At 48.8% G+C, this 17,347-nt stretch overlaps 1 protein-coding gene across 1 annotated transcript in view; it reads left to right on the top strand.

Annotated features, from left to right (window-relative positions):
- Positions 1–16,907, top strand: part of LOC133357922 (NEDD8-activating enzyme E1 regulatory subunit-like) — a 30,198-nt gene extending 13,291 nt beyond the window's left edge. The window contains exons 8-19 of the mRNA XM_061576107.1: positions 918–980; positions 1,449–1,512; positions 4,518–4,609; positions 5,911–5,970; positions 6,546–6,682; positions 7,594–7,669; positions 7,802–7,841; positions 8,966–9,052; positions 10,157–10,249; positions 10,979–11,093; positions 11,916–11,965; positions 13,409–16,907. Coding sequence (XP_061432091.1) covers positions 918–980; positions 1,449–1,512; positions 4,518–4,609; positions 5,911–5,970; positions 6,546–6,682; positions 7,594–7,669; positions 7,802–7,841; positions 8,966–9,052; positions 10,157–10,249; positions 10,979–11,093; positions 11,916–11,965; positions 13,409–13,518 — 987 coding nt within the window. The 3' untranslated portion in view covers positions 13,519–16,907. The remainder of the gene's footprint in view (positions 1–917; positions 981–1,448; positions 1,513–4,517; positions 4,610–5,910; positions 5,971–6,545; positions 6,683–7,593; positions 7,670–7,801; positions 7,842–8,965; positions 9,053–10,156; positions 10,250–10,978; positions 11,094–11,915; positions 11,966–13,408) is intronic.
- Positions 16,908–17,347: the final 440 nt, after the last annotated feature.

The raw sequence follows: 17,347 nt of genomic DNA, 5'->3' as shown, positions 1-17,347 counted from the left end.
GGGAAATAATAAAAATAAAACATAATAAAATACAATTCTCACGACGTTTCGGCCACAACGCAAGCAGCCATCCTCAGGTGAAGAACAGGTCTGTCGGAAAGACAGCGTCTGAATGAAACACCACCAAGCTTGGCAGCGTATATTTAAGCTGGGTTAGAGGAGGAGGGAGCCTTGACAAAAAAAAAATTCAGCCAAATACTCTTAAACACGTGATGTTGATTCTCATTGTGGAAGGATGCAAACTGGAACCCACGTCCTCCTGCACACCAGGCCAGGGAGTTAACATCTGACCACCGCGGCACCCCATTTCCCTCTATAAGAGCTTCACGACCGTCTTCTTCATCTTATCCCACGTGGCAGAATTACGTGTGAATGTGTGTGCGTTTTTGGTTTAGATCGCGTTATTTATAAATGTGTCCTAACCCTCCACCACCCGACACGGCCAATCAGCAAAAAAGTGTCACGTTGACAAAAGACAAAATAGTTCACTGCTTTAGCCCACCGGTGTGTTGAAGCGTGAAATCATTTATAAATAACGCGATCTAACCCAAAAACGTTGATTATGAATAATATTGGTCGCGAAAGCCTTCGTGTTAAGCGGTTGTTATTGTTTGCGTGCGCGTGTGTTTGTACGTGTACGCAAGCATTGATGGCTTGTGGCACCGTGTTACGCTCCCGATGGCCGGAGTTTGTTCAGCAATCATGGATAGTATCAGTAGCTTGTGGCATTTGAACCGTATCCTGGTCCGCCCCTAGGTTGATTCAGCCTTAAATGAGTAATTCGCTAAATGAGTACGCAGGTCTCTTGAAAAAAATTATACTTCTGATCTCAGTATGCTGTCACTTGCATTTTCCACCAATAGCCTGTTTAGAATACGTTCGTGATGTTTGTCTTTCTGTGTGTGTGTGATCAACAGGAGCACAGTCATACGCCATGGCTGGTGGTGGTAGCCAAGTATTTGGACGTGTGGAGGTCACAGGTGACGGTCGTCCCTTCGCCCGGTTCCCTCCCGTCACCGTGCTCGCGGCTTGTTTCTTAAACGTTACCCCGTCTTAATTTTGGAGCTTTCGTGACTGCAGGAATTATTCTTTGGTTCTTTCGGTTAAGTCACGTCTAAAGATAAAATAATAAATTAAATAATAGCATATTACGACGTTTCGATTGCAACACAAGCAATCATCATCAGGCATAAAAGAAATAGCAACAAAAATCTAACTAGAAAACTACAGACAGATTTTTGTTGCTATTTCTTTTATGCCTGATGATGATTGCTTGTGTTGCAATCGAAACGTCGTAATATGCTATTATTTAATTTACTATTTTATCTTTAGACGTGACTTAACCGAAAGAACCAAAGAATAAACGTTACCCCGTCACTCTCTTGCTCTCTCTTTCTCCTGGGCCCGTGTCGTTATCTTACACTGTGACGCTGTGCGTGTGCTTGCAGCACGATGGCAGTCTGCCCAAGAACTACAAGGAGAAGGACCAGTTTAAGGAGCTGATCAGGCAAGGTATGGCAATCGCTTGAGCGCTTCCCCTCGACCCCGTGCCAGCCCCGTGTGTAGGTTCCTGGTGGGGTTGGCACCATCACAGATTGTGATGTACACTCTTAGGTTTTTTCGATAAAGTCACGTAGGTAAAAAATAAATAATAAATAATAAATAGTACTAATAATAGAAATAAAATAATTAATCGCGACGTTTCGGAGGCAACACAAGTCTCCGTCATCAGGTGGGACCGTCACAGCTGAATTTACTGTATAATACTGTACAATAACGTGACTTTACCGAAAAAACCTAAGAGTATGAATCCTTGCAGTCACGAAAGCTTCAAATCTAGAATTAGATTGTGATGCCTTGGGGGTGGGGAGGGGTGGGGGGGGGGGCTTCGTTCCCAGTACGGCTGGTGACCCCGCTACGACACTCCCAAACTTAGAGAGCATGGCAACGCATCACGCGGATTTTATAATACAGGTAGTCCCCGAGTTACGATGGGGTCCGACTTACGATATTTCGATCTTACGATGGCGATAGCGATTCGACAAAATTGCCACCGACAACCTAACATCGTTCAAGTATGCAGACGACGGACAGAATCTTGGCGAGTACGGCACAATGTGATACGTAACGATACGTTCAATGCATGTATACACTACACTATACACTACTATACACTACACTATACACTACACTATACACTACTATACACTACACTATACACTACACTATACACTACACTATACACTACATGATTACTATACACTACACTATACACTACTATACACTACACTATACACTACACTATACACTACATGATTACTATACACTACACTATACACTACTATACACTACACTATACACTACACTATACACTACATGATTACTATACACTACACTATACACTACTATACACTACACTATACACTACATTATTACTATACACTACACTATACACTACTATACACTACACTACACACTACATGATTACTATACACTACATTACACTATACACTACGCTATGATACGTAGCTTTAGCGATTTCATTTTAGGGTTACCACTATACGATACGTTCAATGCATGTTAAAAGTTTTTATAGCAGATAGGATTGTTTCCTGAAAAAAAACTTTCTATTAAATTGCAGTTCACATAGGTAGGCTAAGAATTTACCTTGCTTTTTTTACTTTCAATTTTACTGTGCAATACAGTATTGTAATTAATAAATACATACAGTATATAGTTTATAGAGTACAGTACTCTAAATTGCTCTGTTTTGCTAAATTGTCACCATTCTTTAAGACTCCTGGGCAGGCTAGACCATCTTCGACTTACGATATTTTCGACTTACGATGGGGTCGTCGTAACGCATCTCCATCGTAAGCAGAGGACTACCTGTAATTACCGGTCCTTGCAGACCTCCATGTGGTGTCCACTCTTATAAGAGTTGGTTTAGCTCCGGGTTTCCTCCCGCTACCGCAGAGTGAACTATTTATTTTATTTCACCAGGCTAAGGCCACTGAGCTACGTAGCTATTTTTAAATCTTTTATATTAAGTTCACTTGCTTGCTTACGACCGTGCAAATATTTCGGTCGTTTTTAACCCACTTCCCGTGATCCAATCGAGCTGACATTTTGCACACAGACTCGTTGTGCGTGACAATGCATTTTCGTGAGAAAAAAAATGCAAAAATTTTTCACTTTTTAGGAAAAAAAAAATGTCATATTTAATTTAAAATACCAATGTGATAAAAATGAAACTCTTACTCAAGAAAAACATAATAAAATAAAACCGATGCCACGCATATAATGGATTTATAGTGAAAAACTTTGTTTTTACGGGTTAGTTTTTTCAGGGAGTGACCTGGCTATCGCAAATGATAGCTCAAAGAGGTGGCTTATCATCATGTGGAAATGTATAAGCAGCCATATACTCTAAATGCACGTTTGTAACCTTGGAGAGAAAAACAGGGAAGACGCGGAGAAAAATCCACACGATCACACATGCAAACTCCATGTATATTGGAGTCGGTTCTAGATTTGAAGCTTTCGTGACTGCAATGATTCATACTCTTAGGTTTTTTCGGTAAAGTCACGTAGGTAAAAAATAAATAATAAAAAGAAGTAATAAAAATAATAGAAAATAATAGAAATAAAAAAATAGAACATTTTTATTTTAAAAAATGTTTATATTATTTATTATTATTCATTTTTATTATTTATTTTTTACCTACGTGCCTTTACCGAAAAAACCTAGGAGTATTGGTGTCAGGGTTAGGATCAAATCCATGACCGGTATACCAGGCAAGGCAGTTAACATCTCGCCACCGCAGCACCCCATTGGATAGACATCTCCGGACAGGATCCTGCTGCCTTGAGGTTCGGTGCAGCTGTTCTGGGCAAATCCCCTTTTGTGTTATCCGTAAGTTTACATCCCGAATGCAGTGAGCTGTGAGTTTTTGTTATGTATGTGTAATAAAGGTCGTGGAAGCGACTTCTGGAATCCGGTCTTTATTTGTCTTTCGTTCACAACACTCCCGTCTTACTCCTTCACGCTGCTGACAGACAGCGTGAGAGGGAGTGAGAGACACGCGTGGCCACGTGGTAGCCTGGACCCCACTCCAGCGTGGCCTCACCCTCCGTTCGTTCCAGATCTCACCACGTGTTGTCCGTCTCCACCCCTTTTAATACCCGGGTCACGTGGTACCTTTCCACCAATCCTGGTTGACCTCTATGGAATCTTCTAGACTTCATCGTACGTTCCCAGGACCGCGCCCCTGACTCGTCCCCCCATTGGCTGTGGCTAAAGCCAGCAGAACCAATCCTCTACTTACAGATGTCACCTTCCCATTACGTCAGCGCCACGCCCCTAGACTTCCCCCCCATTGGCTATGGGCCAGGACCGGCAGAGACAATCATCGTAGCGAGGTGTGACCCATCAGCAACCCGGATATATCCTCACATTACATATGGATAGACGCCCCCTGCTAGCGGCTGATTGTGCGGAGCGTTCGTTCTTGCAGGGATGATCAAGAACGAGCACGGAGCGTCGTCTGTCGAGGAGAACTTTGAGGAGGCCATCAAGAACACAACGACCGCTCTCAACCCAACACGGGTGAGCGAGGGCTGCTGCCTGCGTTTGCGTGTATGTATGTGTAACGCGAGCGTAAACGGGGTTCGCTGCTGGGCTCTGGCCCAATCATACGGCCCGGGGTATTGGGGGGCGGAGCCCAGCATGGGGGGCGTGTGGGAGGGCCCGCCGCTCACCTCGGGTCCAATCGGAAGCGAGGTGAACGGGGGTGGAGCCAGCAGTGCGCTATGGGAAGGCCGGATCTGACGGTGTCGGAAGGGGAGGAGACAGGATCACGTGGTGAAGGGGATATAGGGGGGAGCCCGGAAGGGCTCCGGGTGAGTTGTTGGAGTGAGGAAGCTGAACCACGTTGGGTGGCCGGAGGGGATCCGCGCCATCAGCCACGTGGCTGGAGGACCTCAGCACACCGTCGGCCAGCGGTGTGCGGAGTGGGGGGGCGGAAGGATTGACGAGGGAGCGCGTGCGGGGCGCGCGAGGAGACGCTGGTCCGCTGTCAGGACCAGCGGGGTGCGAGCAAGAAGCTAAATAAAAAGAGCAACGGAGACCAGCAGTGTGTGACAAAGTTTTTTATTACATATGTGTAGTGTCCTCCTCTGTGTGTGTAGCGCACGCAGTCAGAGACGTAGTTGCAGGAGGTACCTTCTCTTTTATTTCCGTTACACCACTCCGGCCGTTCACACTCGCACGGATCGCCTCCTCTCTCGACCACGTTGCCTTACAGCCCGGCCTAGACACAACCCTGACCGCGTTGCGCCGACGGCGTCGACCGAGACAGCCAACTACTCTCCGACCACACAATTATCGGGCGAAGACGACGAGACGAGACGAGTCCACTCCCCAAACCGGCAGCCCGGAGCTCCCGCTCTCCGCTGCTTTCATTCCCCGTTCTCCGCTCCCTTCTCGAACCCACTAGCGGGCTCCAGGTGCCTCCCGATGAGGTCTTCCGTGACCCTTGCCCTAGTACCTCCGCCCTGCCGGCACACACACCGGGTTTATTGTTGAGACACACACACACCGTGGACACGCTCCACGGCCTGTGCGCTTACTGTCCACCGCAGTTTCCGCTGCTGGACAGCAGTCGGCGCTGTGTCACTACATATGTATGTTGAACTTCTTTCGCGCCATACGTAGCCAACCGTGCTCATCGCAGGCGTCGACGGTAGTTGGTGAGGGGCTATCCCCTTCCTGCGGCCAGCGCGCAACTTAGCCCACCGTGAGCTCCGTATCCGGGTGCCTTCCGCAATCAAAATATGGATTGCGCGTGTGGCGTTTAAATCGAACGCACAATCACATTTTTTTTCTTTTTTCGACTGCGCTTTGTCCAGATTCCTGATGGTATTCGGCAACTCTTCAGTGACCCCAGCTGTCAAAGCCTCTCGGCCAAGGTGGGCGGAAATGTCAGCCGAGTGCTCACTCAACTTCCTGCTCACTCAACCTCATACTCACTCACTCAACTACATACTCACCCACACTCAACCTCCCACTCACCCACACTCAACTTCCTGTTCACTCACTCAACCTCATACTCACCCACACTCACCCTCCTGCTCACTCACTCAACCTCATACTCACCCACACTCACCTCCTGCTCACTCACTCAACCTCATACTCACTCACTCAACTACATACTCACTCACACTCAACCTCCCACTCACCCACACTCAACTTCCTGCTCACTCACTCAACTTCATACCCACAATCAACCTCCCACTCACCCACACTCACCCTCCTGCTCATTCACTCAACCTCATACTCACCTACACTCACCTCCTGCTCACTCACTCAACTTCCTACTCACTCACACTCACTCACACTCAACCTCCCGCTCACCCACACCCAACCTCCCGCTCACCCACACCCAACCTCCCGCTCGCCCACACCCAAACTCTCTCGCGCACCACAGCTCCCCCGGCCACCGCCATGTAACAGTCTCTTCCCGCTCTGACGTTCCCGCCACCAGAGCGCCGACTTCTGGGTGCTCGTGCGAGCGCTGCGAGACTTCGTGGAGGCCGAGGGGGGGGAGGGCGTGTTGCCGCTGCGTGGTTCCATCCCGGACATGATCGCCGACTCGGACAAGTTCGTGCGCCTCCAGAACGTGTGCGTGACCCCGAGCCTCTCCGCCCTGGGGCGCCCGTCGCTGAACTTTGACCCCCGCCCCTTAGACAGACGTGCCGTGTCCTGGTTTGTCTTTTCACCGAGCCGCCTCGGGATTGACGTAAGCTAGGAAGGAGACGTGCGCTTGGATGGATTCCGGAACACTCCGGAATCCGTCCAAGCGGTTATTTAGCGGCGACGTTACGTTCCGAGCCGCACGGAGAGAGACCACGTCGCGCGCGATGTCATCGAATTGGCCGACAAGGCTTGCCTTGTTTAACACGTAGGCTTTCGCGACCAATATTATTAATAATTAAGGTTTTTTGGGTTAGATCGCGTTATTTATAAATGTGTCGTAACCCTCCACCGCTCGACACGGCCAAACAGTAAAAAATGTGTAACGTTTACAAAGGACAAATAGTTCACTACTTTAGCCCCACCGGTGTGTTGAATTTTAAATGATGTTGATTCAACACACCGGTGGGCTAAAGCAGTGAACTATTTGTCTTTTGTCAACGTAACACATTTTTTACTGTTTGGCCGTGTTGGGTGGTGGAGGGTTACGACACATTTATAAATAACGCGATCTAGCTCAAAAAACCTTTATTATGAAGGCTTTTACCATCTTAGTCCTGGACCTTTTATCGCCTGATGCTGGACGTTTTATCGCTAAGTTTTGGGAAAGCCCTTTGATCAACGTGACCCATTTTTCTGCACAATCGAGTATCGCTCATAGTGGACGATGCTTGCGAGTAGAGCAACGGAGCATACGTTGATAATGCTTTCAAATTTAATTGTAAAGCCTTCAAAAATATGTCTCCCCAAACTCATCAGCATTGTTGGGCCACACCGACACCTCCTGTACTCCATCAGTGTGAATAGGGGCTCAGTGTGACAACATTTCGCTGTTGCAGGTACCGGGAAAAAGCGAAGCAAGACGCTGATGCTGTTGGGAAGCTCACTGCCTCGCTGCTGCAATCTCTGGGACGGGTGAGGCGCGTGGCACAGATACCGAACTTACTCAGTTGTGATGAGTTGTTATTAATGGACGGTGAACATGTCTTGAGGTTCGCATTGCCGAGCACGGAGGACTAACGCGGCCGCCGCTTGTGTGTTTCGCAGCCGGCGGACGGCATATCGGAGGGAGACGTGAGGCTGTTTTGTGAGTAATGTCACGTGGCACAGCATCCGTAGCCGTGCTCAGCCACCGCTCGGGTGCGCTGACGCCGACCCTTTATCTAATGGATAACACGGCGAAGAAGGGAGGGAGGCCCGGGTTAGACTCCTGACTAGGGTGCCATTCTGCGTGTGTAGTTGGTGCGTTCTCTCTCTCTCTCTCACACACACACCCTGTTCTGCATGGGTTTCCTCCCAAGTGCTCCGGTTTCTTCCTCGGGCTAAAAAGAAATAAAAACCCAACATCCGATTTGCACGCTTGGCTACGTACGGTGCCAAGGAAGGGCGACGTACATTCACGCAAAATATGCCAAATGCTCTTTGGTTCTTTCGGTAAAGTGACGTATAAAGATAAAATAATAAATTAAATACTAGCATACGACGTTTCGATTGCAACACAAGCAATCATCATCAGGTATAAATGAAATAGAAACACAAATCTAGTATACTCAGAAATGTAATGCAATACAACCGAGAGTCGGATAACATAACAGTCAACACCCTACCTGGTTGATTACGTTCTTCCTGAGAATGCTAAATTTGAGATAGAGATTAAACACAGAACCAGAGACATATAGACAAACATATAAGCAGACAGATATCACAGAGATACATAGAGAGAGACAAACATAGGCAATCGAAACGTGCCTTTACCGAAAGAACCAAAGAGTAATTCTTGCAGTCACGAAAGTTCCAAATTAAGTTTATGCCAATGCTGATAAATAAGTACCCTGCATCTTACTCGACACAGCAGCAACATCACCCTCACTGCAGAAACTTGGCAGCACACTCCCGGAAAAGCATCTTGATTCCATTACACTGTTGTAATAAATATAATTATTATTATTGTTCATATGCAATCTTCCACAATTTGTGCTAACCCTACACAGGGTACAAAGCGTTATATCCACGTCTTAACTCCTTATTTCCACATCCAACGTAACTCTCGCTACTACGGCTGTGGCTACTAGCCACGTGTCACCTGCTACCTCGGTCCAGCGAGTGATAGCAGTGACCTCAACAAATATTCAGTGAGATGTGGAGGCCCCACCGCCCCCCCCACCCACCCCGTTTAACGTGGAGATTGTTGTCGTGTTGCTCCTCTCGCAGGCAAGCACGCGGCCTTCCTGCGCGTCGTGAGGTGTCGCTCGCTGGCCGAGGAGTACGACGCTGAGACCGCCCTCACCGCCGACATAGGTGACCTGCCGCCAGTTGCTAACCCACGACTGGACATTCTCCGTGTTCACGCGGTTGTTTCGTCTGCAGCGCCACGGGTTGACTGTTCATCTGCAGTGCGCGCGGGGAGGGAGTGCAGTGGAGTGGAAGGGTGGGAGAGAGAGAGAGGGAGGGAGGGAGGGAGGGAGGGAGGGAGGGAGGGAGTCGCACGGCGTGTGATGTCATCGCACTGGCCGACAAGGCTTATCCTTTAAATTTCGATTTAAAGCTTCTTTCGTGACTTGCAGGGATTCATCTTCTTGGTTCTTTCGGTAAAGTCACGTAGAAGGGAAGTAATAAAATAATAAAAATTAAACTTTTTAAAAATATAATTCTCACGACGTTTCATTCAGACGCTGTCTTTCCGACAGACCTGTTCTTCGCCTGAGGACGGCTGCTTGCATTGTGGCCGAAACGTCGTGAGAATTATTTTATAATGTTTTATTTTTATAATTTTATTATTTCCCTTCTACGTGACTTTACCGAAAGAACCAAGAAGGCTTATCCTTCTTGGTGCTGGCCGTTTTATCACGAAGTGTTGATTAAAGCGCTTTGATCAACGTGACCGGTTTTCTATAGGGGAAGTTCCTCATAGCAACGCAGATTTTCAGTCAAATATCGTTCATATTGGACGATGCTTGAGCGTAGCGCGACAGAGTTTACGTGATAATGCTTTCAACTTTAGTTGGAGGGAGGGAGGGCACGGTGTTGTCATATCGTTACCCCTGGCCAAGCTGATCTTACCCATGTTTGTTGCTGTGTGTGTGTGCGCGTGTCACTGCGCTACGAACCCGGCGATCCGAGTTGGATTCCCGCTCCTGGGCCAACACCAGTGATGATATCTAAGCTAATCCTGGGCCTCCCCCAGGTCGACTCGGCCTCAAACGAGAACTATACCTGGTGGGATGTGTAAGCATCGCCACTTGGTAGACAAAGTCGGCCGGGCGTGGTGCTGGCCACCCACCCCCCTCGTGTGCTGTTCCGGCCTTCATAGGTGGCATGTCGCAAACAGCACTCGCCACAACATTCTGTTAAGGCTATACGGGACGGGGGGGGGGGGGATCTTTGCTGTGCGCGTTTGTGCAGGCAGTCAGCTGGAGTCGGCGGAAGGCGAGGCGGTGCTGTACGTCATGCTGCGGGCAGTGGACCGCTTTTACCAGCAGTACGGCCGCTACCCAGGTATGAGCGCGCGTACCGCGTGTCCGCACAAACAACAGCCGTTCGCCACTAAGTGGCCGTGCCGTCACCACGGCGCCTGTGCCAGGCTATGTGCACTTTGAGGCCACGTAAAGTGTCGAACGCCCGCTGGCAGGAGGTCACGGGGCAGACCCAAGTGCTATGGGGTTGACTGACTGATGTGACTGGCAGATGCATCAGCTGTGCCCCCTACTATGCCAACGTGCCTCATGTGTACAAAGACCCCCGTATAGCCAGACTGTTTAGGCAAGTGCTGTTAATGTGCACCTATGAAGGCCGGCATGGCACACCAGGGGGTGAGTGGCCAGCACCACCCATTTGTCACCCCGGTGGCGATGTTTACACACCGCACCAGGTACTCATTTGAAACTAATATACTATAAAAAATATATAAATTATTTTTGTTTTACCAAGTTAAGGCTTACTGAGCTACGTAGCTCTTTTTCAGAAGTGACCTGGCCACAAATGGTAGCTCAACTGCGTGGCTCATCACGTGGAAATTTATCGCAAGACAAATACTCTAAACGCATATTCCTAAACCTGGAGGGTAAAAACCGGAGGACCCGGAGAAAAATCCATGGGCAGAGAGACACGCAAACTTCAAATATACAGGGGTCAGGGTCGGGATCGAACCCACTACCTCCTGCATACCAGGCGAGGTAGTTAACATGTCACCCACCTGCAACGCTCACTACCGCTGTTCCTGGCTAGGTGTGCGTGCCGAGGACGTGGACCGGGATGTGGCCGAGCTGCGGGCGTGCGTGGCCGGCCTGCTGCAGGAGTGGGGGCTCCGCTGTACCGTCAAGGACGAGTACCTGCATGAGTTGTACGTGCAGCGTCCCGCCGCCAGACGTCCCTCGGTTCCCATCCTACGGTCGCACGAGCCGAGCTCCGGGGTTCCCGCTCATCACCTTCTAGATGCTCCGTAGACTCGCCCCTGCCTACCTTGTCCCGCTCAGCTCACTCCGCTCCCCTCTACGCACTCTCTTCCCTCTCCCCTCTTATTTCACTTTACTCCCTTCCACGCACCGTCCTACCTCTCATCTCACTCCACTCCCCTCCACGCACACTCTCCTTTTACGTTATGTGCAACAATTTTACATTCATGATAAATCTCAAACATCCTCTGTGACATTACAGGGGGTGGGGGGTCAACTGCCCATTTGCCCCCCCTCCCCTGTCCCCCGGGTTGCATGTTTCACCATCTGTTTAACCACCTGTTTAACCACCTGTTTAACCACGTGTTTAACCACGTCTTTAACCACCTGTTTAACCACCTGTTTAGCCACGTATTTAACCACCTGTTTAACCACGTGTTTAACCACGTTTTTAACCACGTCTTTAACCACGTGTTTAACCACGTATTTAATCACGTGTTTAACCACGTGTTTAACCACGTCTTTAACCACGTGTTTAACCACGTGTTTAACCACGTGTTTAACCACGTGTTTAACCACGTCTTTAACCACGTGTTTAACCACGTGTTTAACCACGTCTTTAACCACGTGTTTAACCACGTGTTTAACCACCTGTTTAACCACCTGTTTAACCACCTGTTTAACCACCTGTTTAACCACCTGTTTAACCACCTGTTTAACCACGTGTGTCTGAGCAAGCTGCCACGTGTGTCTTTGCTGTTGTCTTGCAGCTGTCGGTACGGAGCGGCGGAGCCTCACACCGTCGCCTCCTTCATCGGAGGTGCGAGCGATTGAGACGAACGGACGATTTAAACTCGTGTGTGCTGCGCGCGCGGCAGCCGAGACTTCATCGCAGCTTGAACCACCAATGCACATCGGCCCGGGGAATTACACTGACAGACGAGGAAGAGCAATGCTCGTATTAGAGAGAGAGAGAGACCACGCAAGTTAGAGGAATCGTGTTGATTGTAATGAAAAGTTAGTGGGCTTGGCCCAGGGACCGGTCGCGAGCAGGGATGATAGTCGGTGGTCGAGACTGACGACAGAGTTGCAGGCAAAGGAGGGAGCGGCCTGAAAGGGAAATGTGCCGTGGTTATGGAGCAATGAGAGTCGCTGACGTGCAGGTGCTAGTTGGAGTGTAAGTCGCAGGAGCGTGTGACAGATGGTGACTGAAAATGTTTCATTCAGTCGCTGGTAGACGGGAGTAAGCGGCGGACGCTAACGGTACTTTCAACACAAGAGGTGGATAACACTGGTCAACAAAAAAAAAATTCTGGCCTGGACTTTTGCAGCTGTTTTAGACTAATTTCAGGGTGCCGATTCCAAATCTGATCTCAGATTTGCTCTATCACATCTCATTTTTATGCTATCGGCATACCCCATTTTCATAGATTTTACCCGAAATTAACTCTGTCACTTATGATTGCAAGTTGTTGCGAGTCAGTGACTGCTTTAGTGTTAAAATATGGTGCTGTATTTTCAGGATAGTGTTTATGTAGATATCCACATTTAATATTTTTCTTCTGCATTTTTTATTGAAAATGCAATATTTGATATCTCAAAAACCTGATGTGATAGACAAAAACTGATGCCAGATTTGGAATGGCCTATGCCAGAAAAAGTGTGTTGACCAGTGTTATAAAACCGTTGGAATACCTTATGCCAGAAAAAGTGTGTTGACCAGTGCGATGGATGTGCGGTGCCGGATGCAAAAATGCTTCTCGTTTCTCTTACCAAAACATACCCGACTGAAATCTAAATCTGGACTCAGCCGTTTGTGACTAAGGGCCAAGCAAGGTCAGGGGTCAGGGTTAATCATTTTCAGATTTTAGCAGAATGTAGAGTAAACACTGGCGACTCCGGACCCGCGCCGGGCACGGCTAGACGCGGTCGCGGCACGGGTCGGCTGCGCGGTGGAAAACTGCCGAGTCCTCAACTGCGTAGTCCTTCTTCTTGGTTCTTTCAGCGTCTCCCCGGCAGACCTGGTCTTCACCTGCTTGCGTTGTGGCCGAAACGTCGTGAGAATTATTTTATTATGTTTTAGTCTATTATTTCCATTCTACGTGACTTTACTGAAAGAACCAAGAAGATGAATCCCTGCAGTCACGAAAGCTTTAAATCGAAATTTCTGCGTAGTCCTCGTGAGCGGCTTCGGTGTGCAGAGCAACCAAAGCGACCGTCTCGCTCGTCCCCCACCCTTGTCCCCCCCCCCCCACCCTCGCAGGAACGGCCGCGCAGGAGGCCATCAAAGTGATCACGCACCAGTTCGTGCCGTTCAACGACACGTTCATCTACAACGCGATGGCGCAGACTTCGCTCACACTGCGCCTCTGAACCTCTCCGGGGATGGCGGGGGGCATGGGGGCCTCGAAGTCGCTCGCCAGAGCCCCCCCCCCCCGTCTTCACTTTTCCCTTCAAAACGCCGGCCTGCATCCCTTCGTCGCGACCCACACCGACCCTCGCTCGGTGGACCATGAAACAAGCCAACAGCGGCCCCCCACACGGCAACCCCCCCCCCCCCCTCCCTCGTCTCTCTGCCCACCAGCTGTTGGTCTAGCTCAGGGCTGAGGAACCATTGGCCCACGGGCCTGATGTGACCCACAACTTAGATTCACGAGACTCGTGGTCACGTACAGCCCGCACGGACGATAGTCATCCGTCGCTGCAAGCAGTTTAGGCGCACTAATAAATGGGGTACTCGAGGGGAAAATATCTTTTGACCTGTCGATTTAAAGCTTTCGTGACTGCAGGGATTCATCTTCTTGGTTCTTTCGGTAAAGTCACTTAGAAGGGAAATAATAAAATAATAAAAATAAAACATTAAATAATTCTCACGACGTTTCGAGGACGGCTGCTTGCGTTGTGGCCGAAACGTCGTGAAAATAATTGTATTTTGTTTTGTTTTTATTATTTAATTATTTCCATTCTACGTGACTTTACCGAAAGAACCAAGAAGATGAATCTTTGACCTGGCCACATCACGCTCGGTCACTGCCTATCTATGTCTCCTTTACGCCCGGTTGACGTGCACGTTGCGTTATTGGATAGCGCCAGGCTGCGCGTGTGTCAACGCGTAAATCCTATTTGGCCCTCGGGAAAGATTTCCCCTCCAACGTCGCTCGACGTTGCCGCTGCAGCTTGGGGCTCGCCGTGCGAAGGGCGTCACGCGCCGTGACGTGCGCGCGCGTCTTGAGCGGTCACTAAATTGAATTTGTTTCGCCAAGGAAAACTTCGCCTGAGCGTCGCGATTATTGTTTTCCCTTCCCAGACGGCTACCAACTTCGAGGAGGGGGGGGGGGGGGGTGTTTGACCTGCGCGTTCATTTGAGAGCGTTCTCACGGCACGCGCAAGGAACTTGGGAAAGTGTCCGGAGAACAGCCACGGGGCATGCGTGGGAGCACACCCAGACCCGGCAGGGCGCAGTCGCTTCGTGGGCCTCAACTACGAGTCCCCAGCGCCCGACCTCGTCACGGCTCGGTCCCAAGCGGGAGTTGAGCCCCCGAGGTTTTTGCTTGGGTGACGGTGACCGACGCGGCACAAACAGGGGTTTGTCGCAGGGCTCGCGGGCCCGCGTTCATTCAACCCTCTAGATTTGAAGTTTTCGTGACTGCGAGCTAGGGGGAAGACCAGGACCAGTTCAGTTAATGGTCACTCATGTTGGCCATGAGCGGGAATCGAAACCTATGATGCTTTTCACGTTCTTTTTTTCGCAATGCAATTATCAAAAATACAACAACAAAAACAACATTATCAACCCCGAGCCCATTCACGGTTCTAGTTTCTTTACCGAAAGAACCACGAGTATATTCAACCCTCTAATTTTACGTGCCAGTAGCGCCGTCGATCAAGTGGGCATCGTCGGCGCACATTGCAGCAGAACGGGAACGGTACAGGGGGCGATGGAGCCAGAGAAATGAAATGGAAACCCTCTTCTTGGTTCTTTCGGTAAAGTCACGTAAGAACCAAGAAGATGAATCCCTGCAGTCACGAAAGCTTTCAATCGAGAAATGGAAACCCGTCACGACCTCGACGGCTGACTCCGACCGAGTAAAGTAACTTGGCAACCGAGCACAAAATAAAGTGCAACCGTTGCGCAATGGATAGCCTAAAGGTAATCGGTAAATAAAGATGTCATCAATGAAAAGGAAGGCAAGTCTGAATGGCTGTCTTCTTCCACAGACCACGGAGTTGACCACGGATTGTTGCGGGGGTTGCCCGGGGCAGTGCAGACAAATCCCTTGTCCTGTTCCGCCACGTCCCCAACTCTGCGCTCCCCCCCCCACCACCATCAGCAGCAACTGTCGGTGACCAGGGCGGTGAAGCGTGCTCGCGCGATTGTTCACTTCAACAAAGGCGTGGGTTAAATTTCGATTTAAAGCTTTCGTGACTGCAGGGATTCATCTTCTTGTTTCTTTCGGTAAAGTCACGTAGAAGGGAAATAATAAAATAATAAAAATAAAACCTGAGGGCGGCTGCTTGCATTGTGGCCAAAACGTCGTGAGAATTATTTGATTATTTTTATTTTTTTTATTTTTTTATTTCCCTTCTACGTGACTTTACCGAAAGGCGCTGGTTTTTAGGTTTCGTGGGTTGCCGTAAACTTTGCGTTGTTTGCTTTTCACCCCCCCCCCCCCCCCCCGTCTTGTTCACTCCCCAATCATCACACTCGGAATATTTATTTGTACTGGAGGAATCCAATGAGCTATGAAGCTCTTTTTCGCAAATGTCCAGCTGCTCGCAGTTTACTTCAACGGTACGTAAAGTGTAAATGTGCACAACCTCGCGCAGGCATCAGGAGAGCAGTGGTTCAGTGGTAGGTTGACAACAAGGCTGTACATTTTGCATATTCTGTGGCAGTCTGCAGCTGACTTTGGCTCACCGATGAGCCCTCGGTAAAGAGTGAACTGCATCTGTGTCTCGATTTAAAGCTTTCGTGACTGCAGGGATTCATCTTCTTGGTTCTTTCGGTAAAGTCACGTAGAATGGAAATAATAAAATAATAAAAATACAACATAAAATTATTCTCACGTTTCGAGGACGGCTGCTTGCGTTGTGGCCGAAACGTGAGAATTTTATTATGTTTTATTTTTATTCTTTTATTATTTCCCTTCAACGTGACTTTACTGAAAGAACAAAGAAAATGCATCTGTGTCTCCCAAACACAGTGGCCCGGTGATGCATCTTTTAACAGGCCTGTCCGCCACAATGTCAAGCAGTGTTTGGGATTCAAATGTACATTTCTCTTTTTAAAATTATGTTTAATCCCTCTTAAGCAGAATTGACTTAATAAAACACAAATGTATATTTCTTCTAAATCAACATCACGAAACCCCACCACTTGGCTTTCTTTCGTACAATTCTGCGTGGCATATTTAACCTGACGTTTCTTGAGCATGTTGGTAACTTGTGGAGGGAACTTGGAATTCCGAGGCAAGACCCAAGCACACTGGAAGTGCGATGTGAAACCATCATCGTCTCTGGGCAGATAAACTAGGTTCAACAATGACAGAGAGCCTCTTGCCCTTGGAACGCCAGCCACTGTGTCCACAGTGTACCCACTGCGATGCCTGGGATCAGACACCGGTGATAGCAAACCAAATACAGGGACGCCTCGACTTGCGAACGAGTTAGAGGTCTGTTCGTAAGTCCAACTTCTGTCGATTGCAATCATGTACGGCGTGTATACTAAACACGAGGAATGGAATTAAAAGTTGCACAATCTTCTGGAGATGCCACTGGTTCTTCATTCTGCAGATGTAGATGCCACTGGTTCTTCACGTTCTGCAGATGTAGATGCCACTGCTTATTCATGTTCTGCAGATGTAAATACCACTGGTTCATGTTCTGTAGATGCAGATGCCACTGGTTCTTCACGTTCTGCAGATGTAGATGCTACTGGTTCTTCACGTTCTGTAGATGGAGATGCCACTAGCTCTTCACGTTCTGCAGATGTAGATGCCGCTGGTTCTTCACGTTCTGCAGATGTAGATGCCACTGGTTCTTCACGTTCTGCATATGTAGATGCCACTGGTTCTTCACGTTCTGTAGATGCCACTGGTTCTTCATGTGCTGCAGATGTAGATGCCACTGGTTCTTCACGTTCTGCAGATGTAGATGCCGCTGGTTCTTCACGTTCTGCAGATGTAGATGCCACTGGTTCTTC

Source organism: Lethenteron reissneri, chromosome 60 (assembly GCF_015708825.2).
Source record: "Lethenteron reissneri isolate LAM-NWPU_2019-01 chromosome 60, ASM1570882v1, whole genome shotgun sequence".
NCBI classification, from domain to species: Eukaryota; Metazoa; Chordata; class Hyperoartia; order Petromyzontiformes; family Petromyzontidae; genus Lethenteron; species Lethenteron reissneri.
Note: the sequence above shows the minus strand (reverse complement) of the source record. Positions and strands in the feature narration are given on the sequence as shown.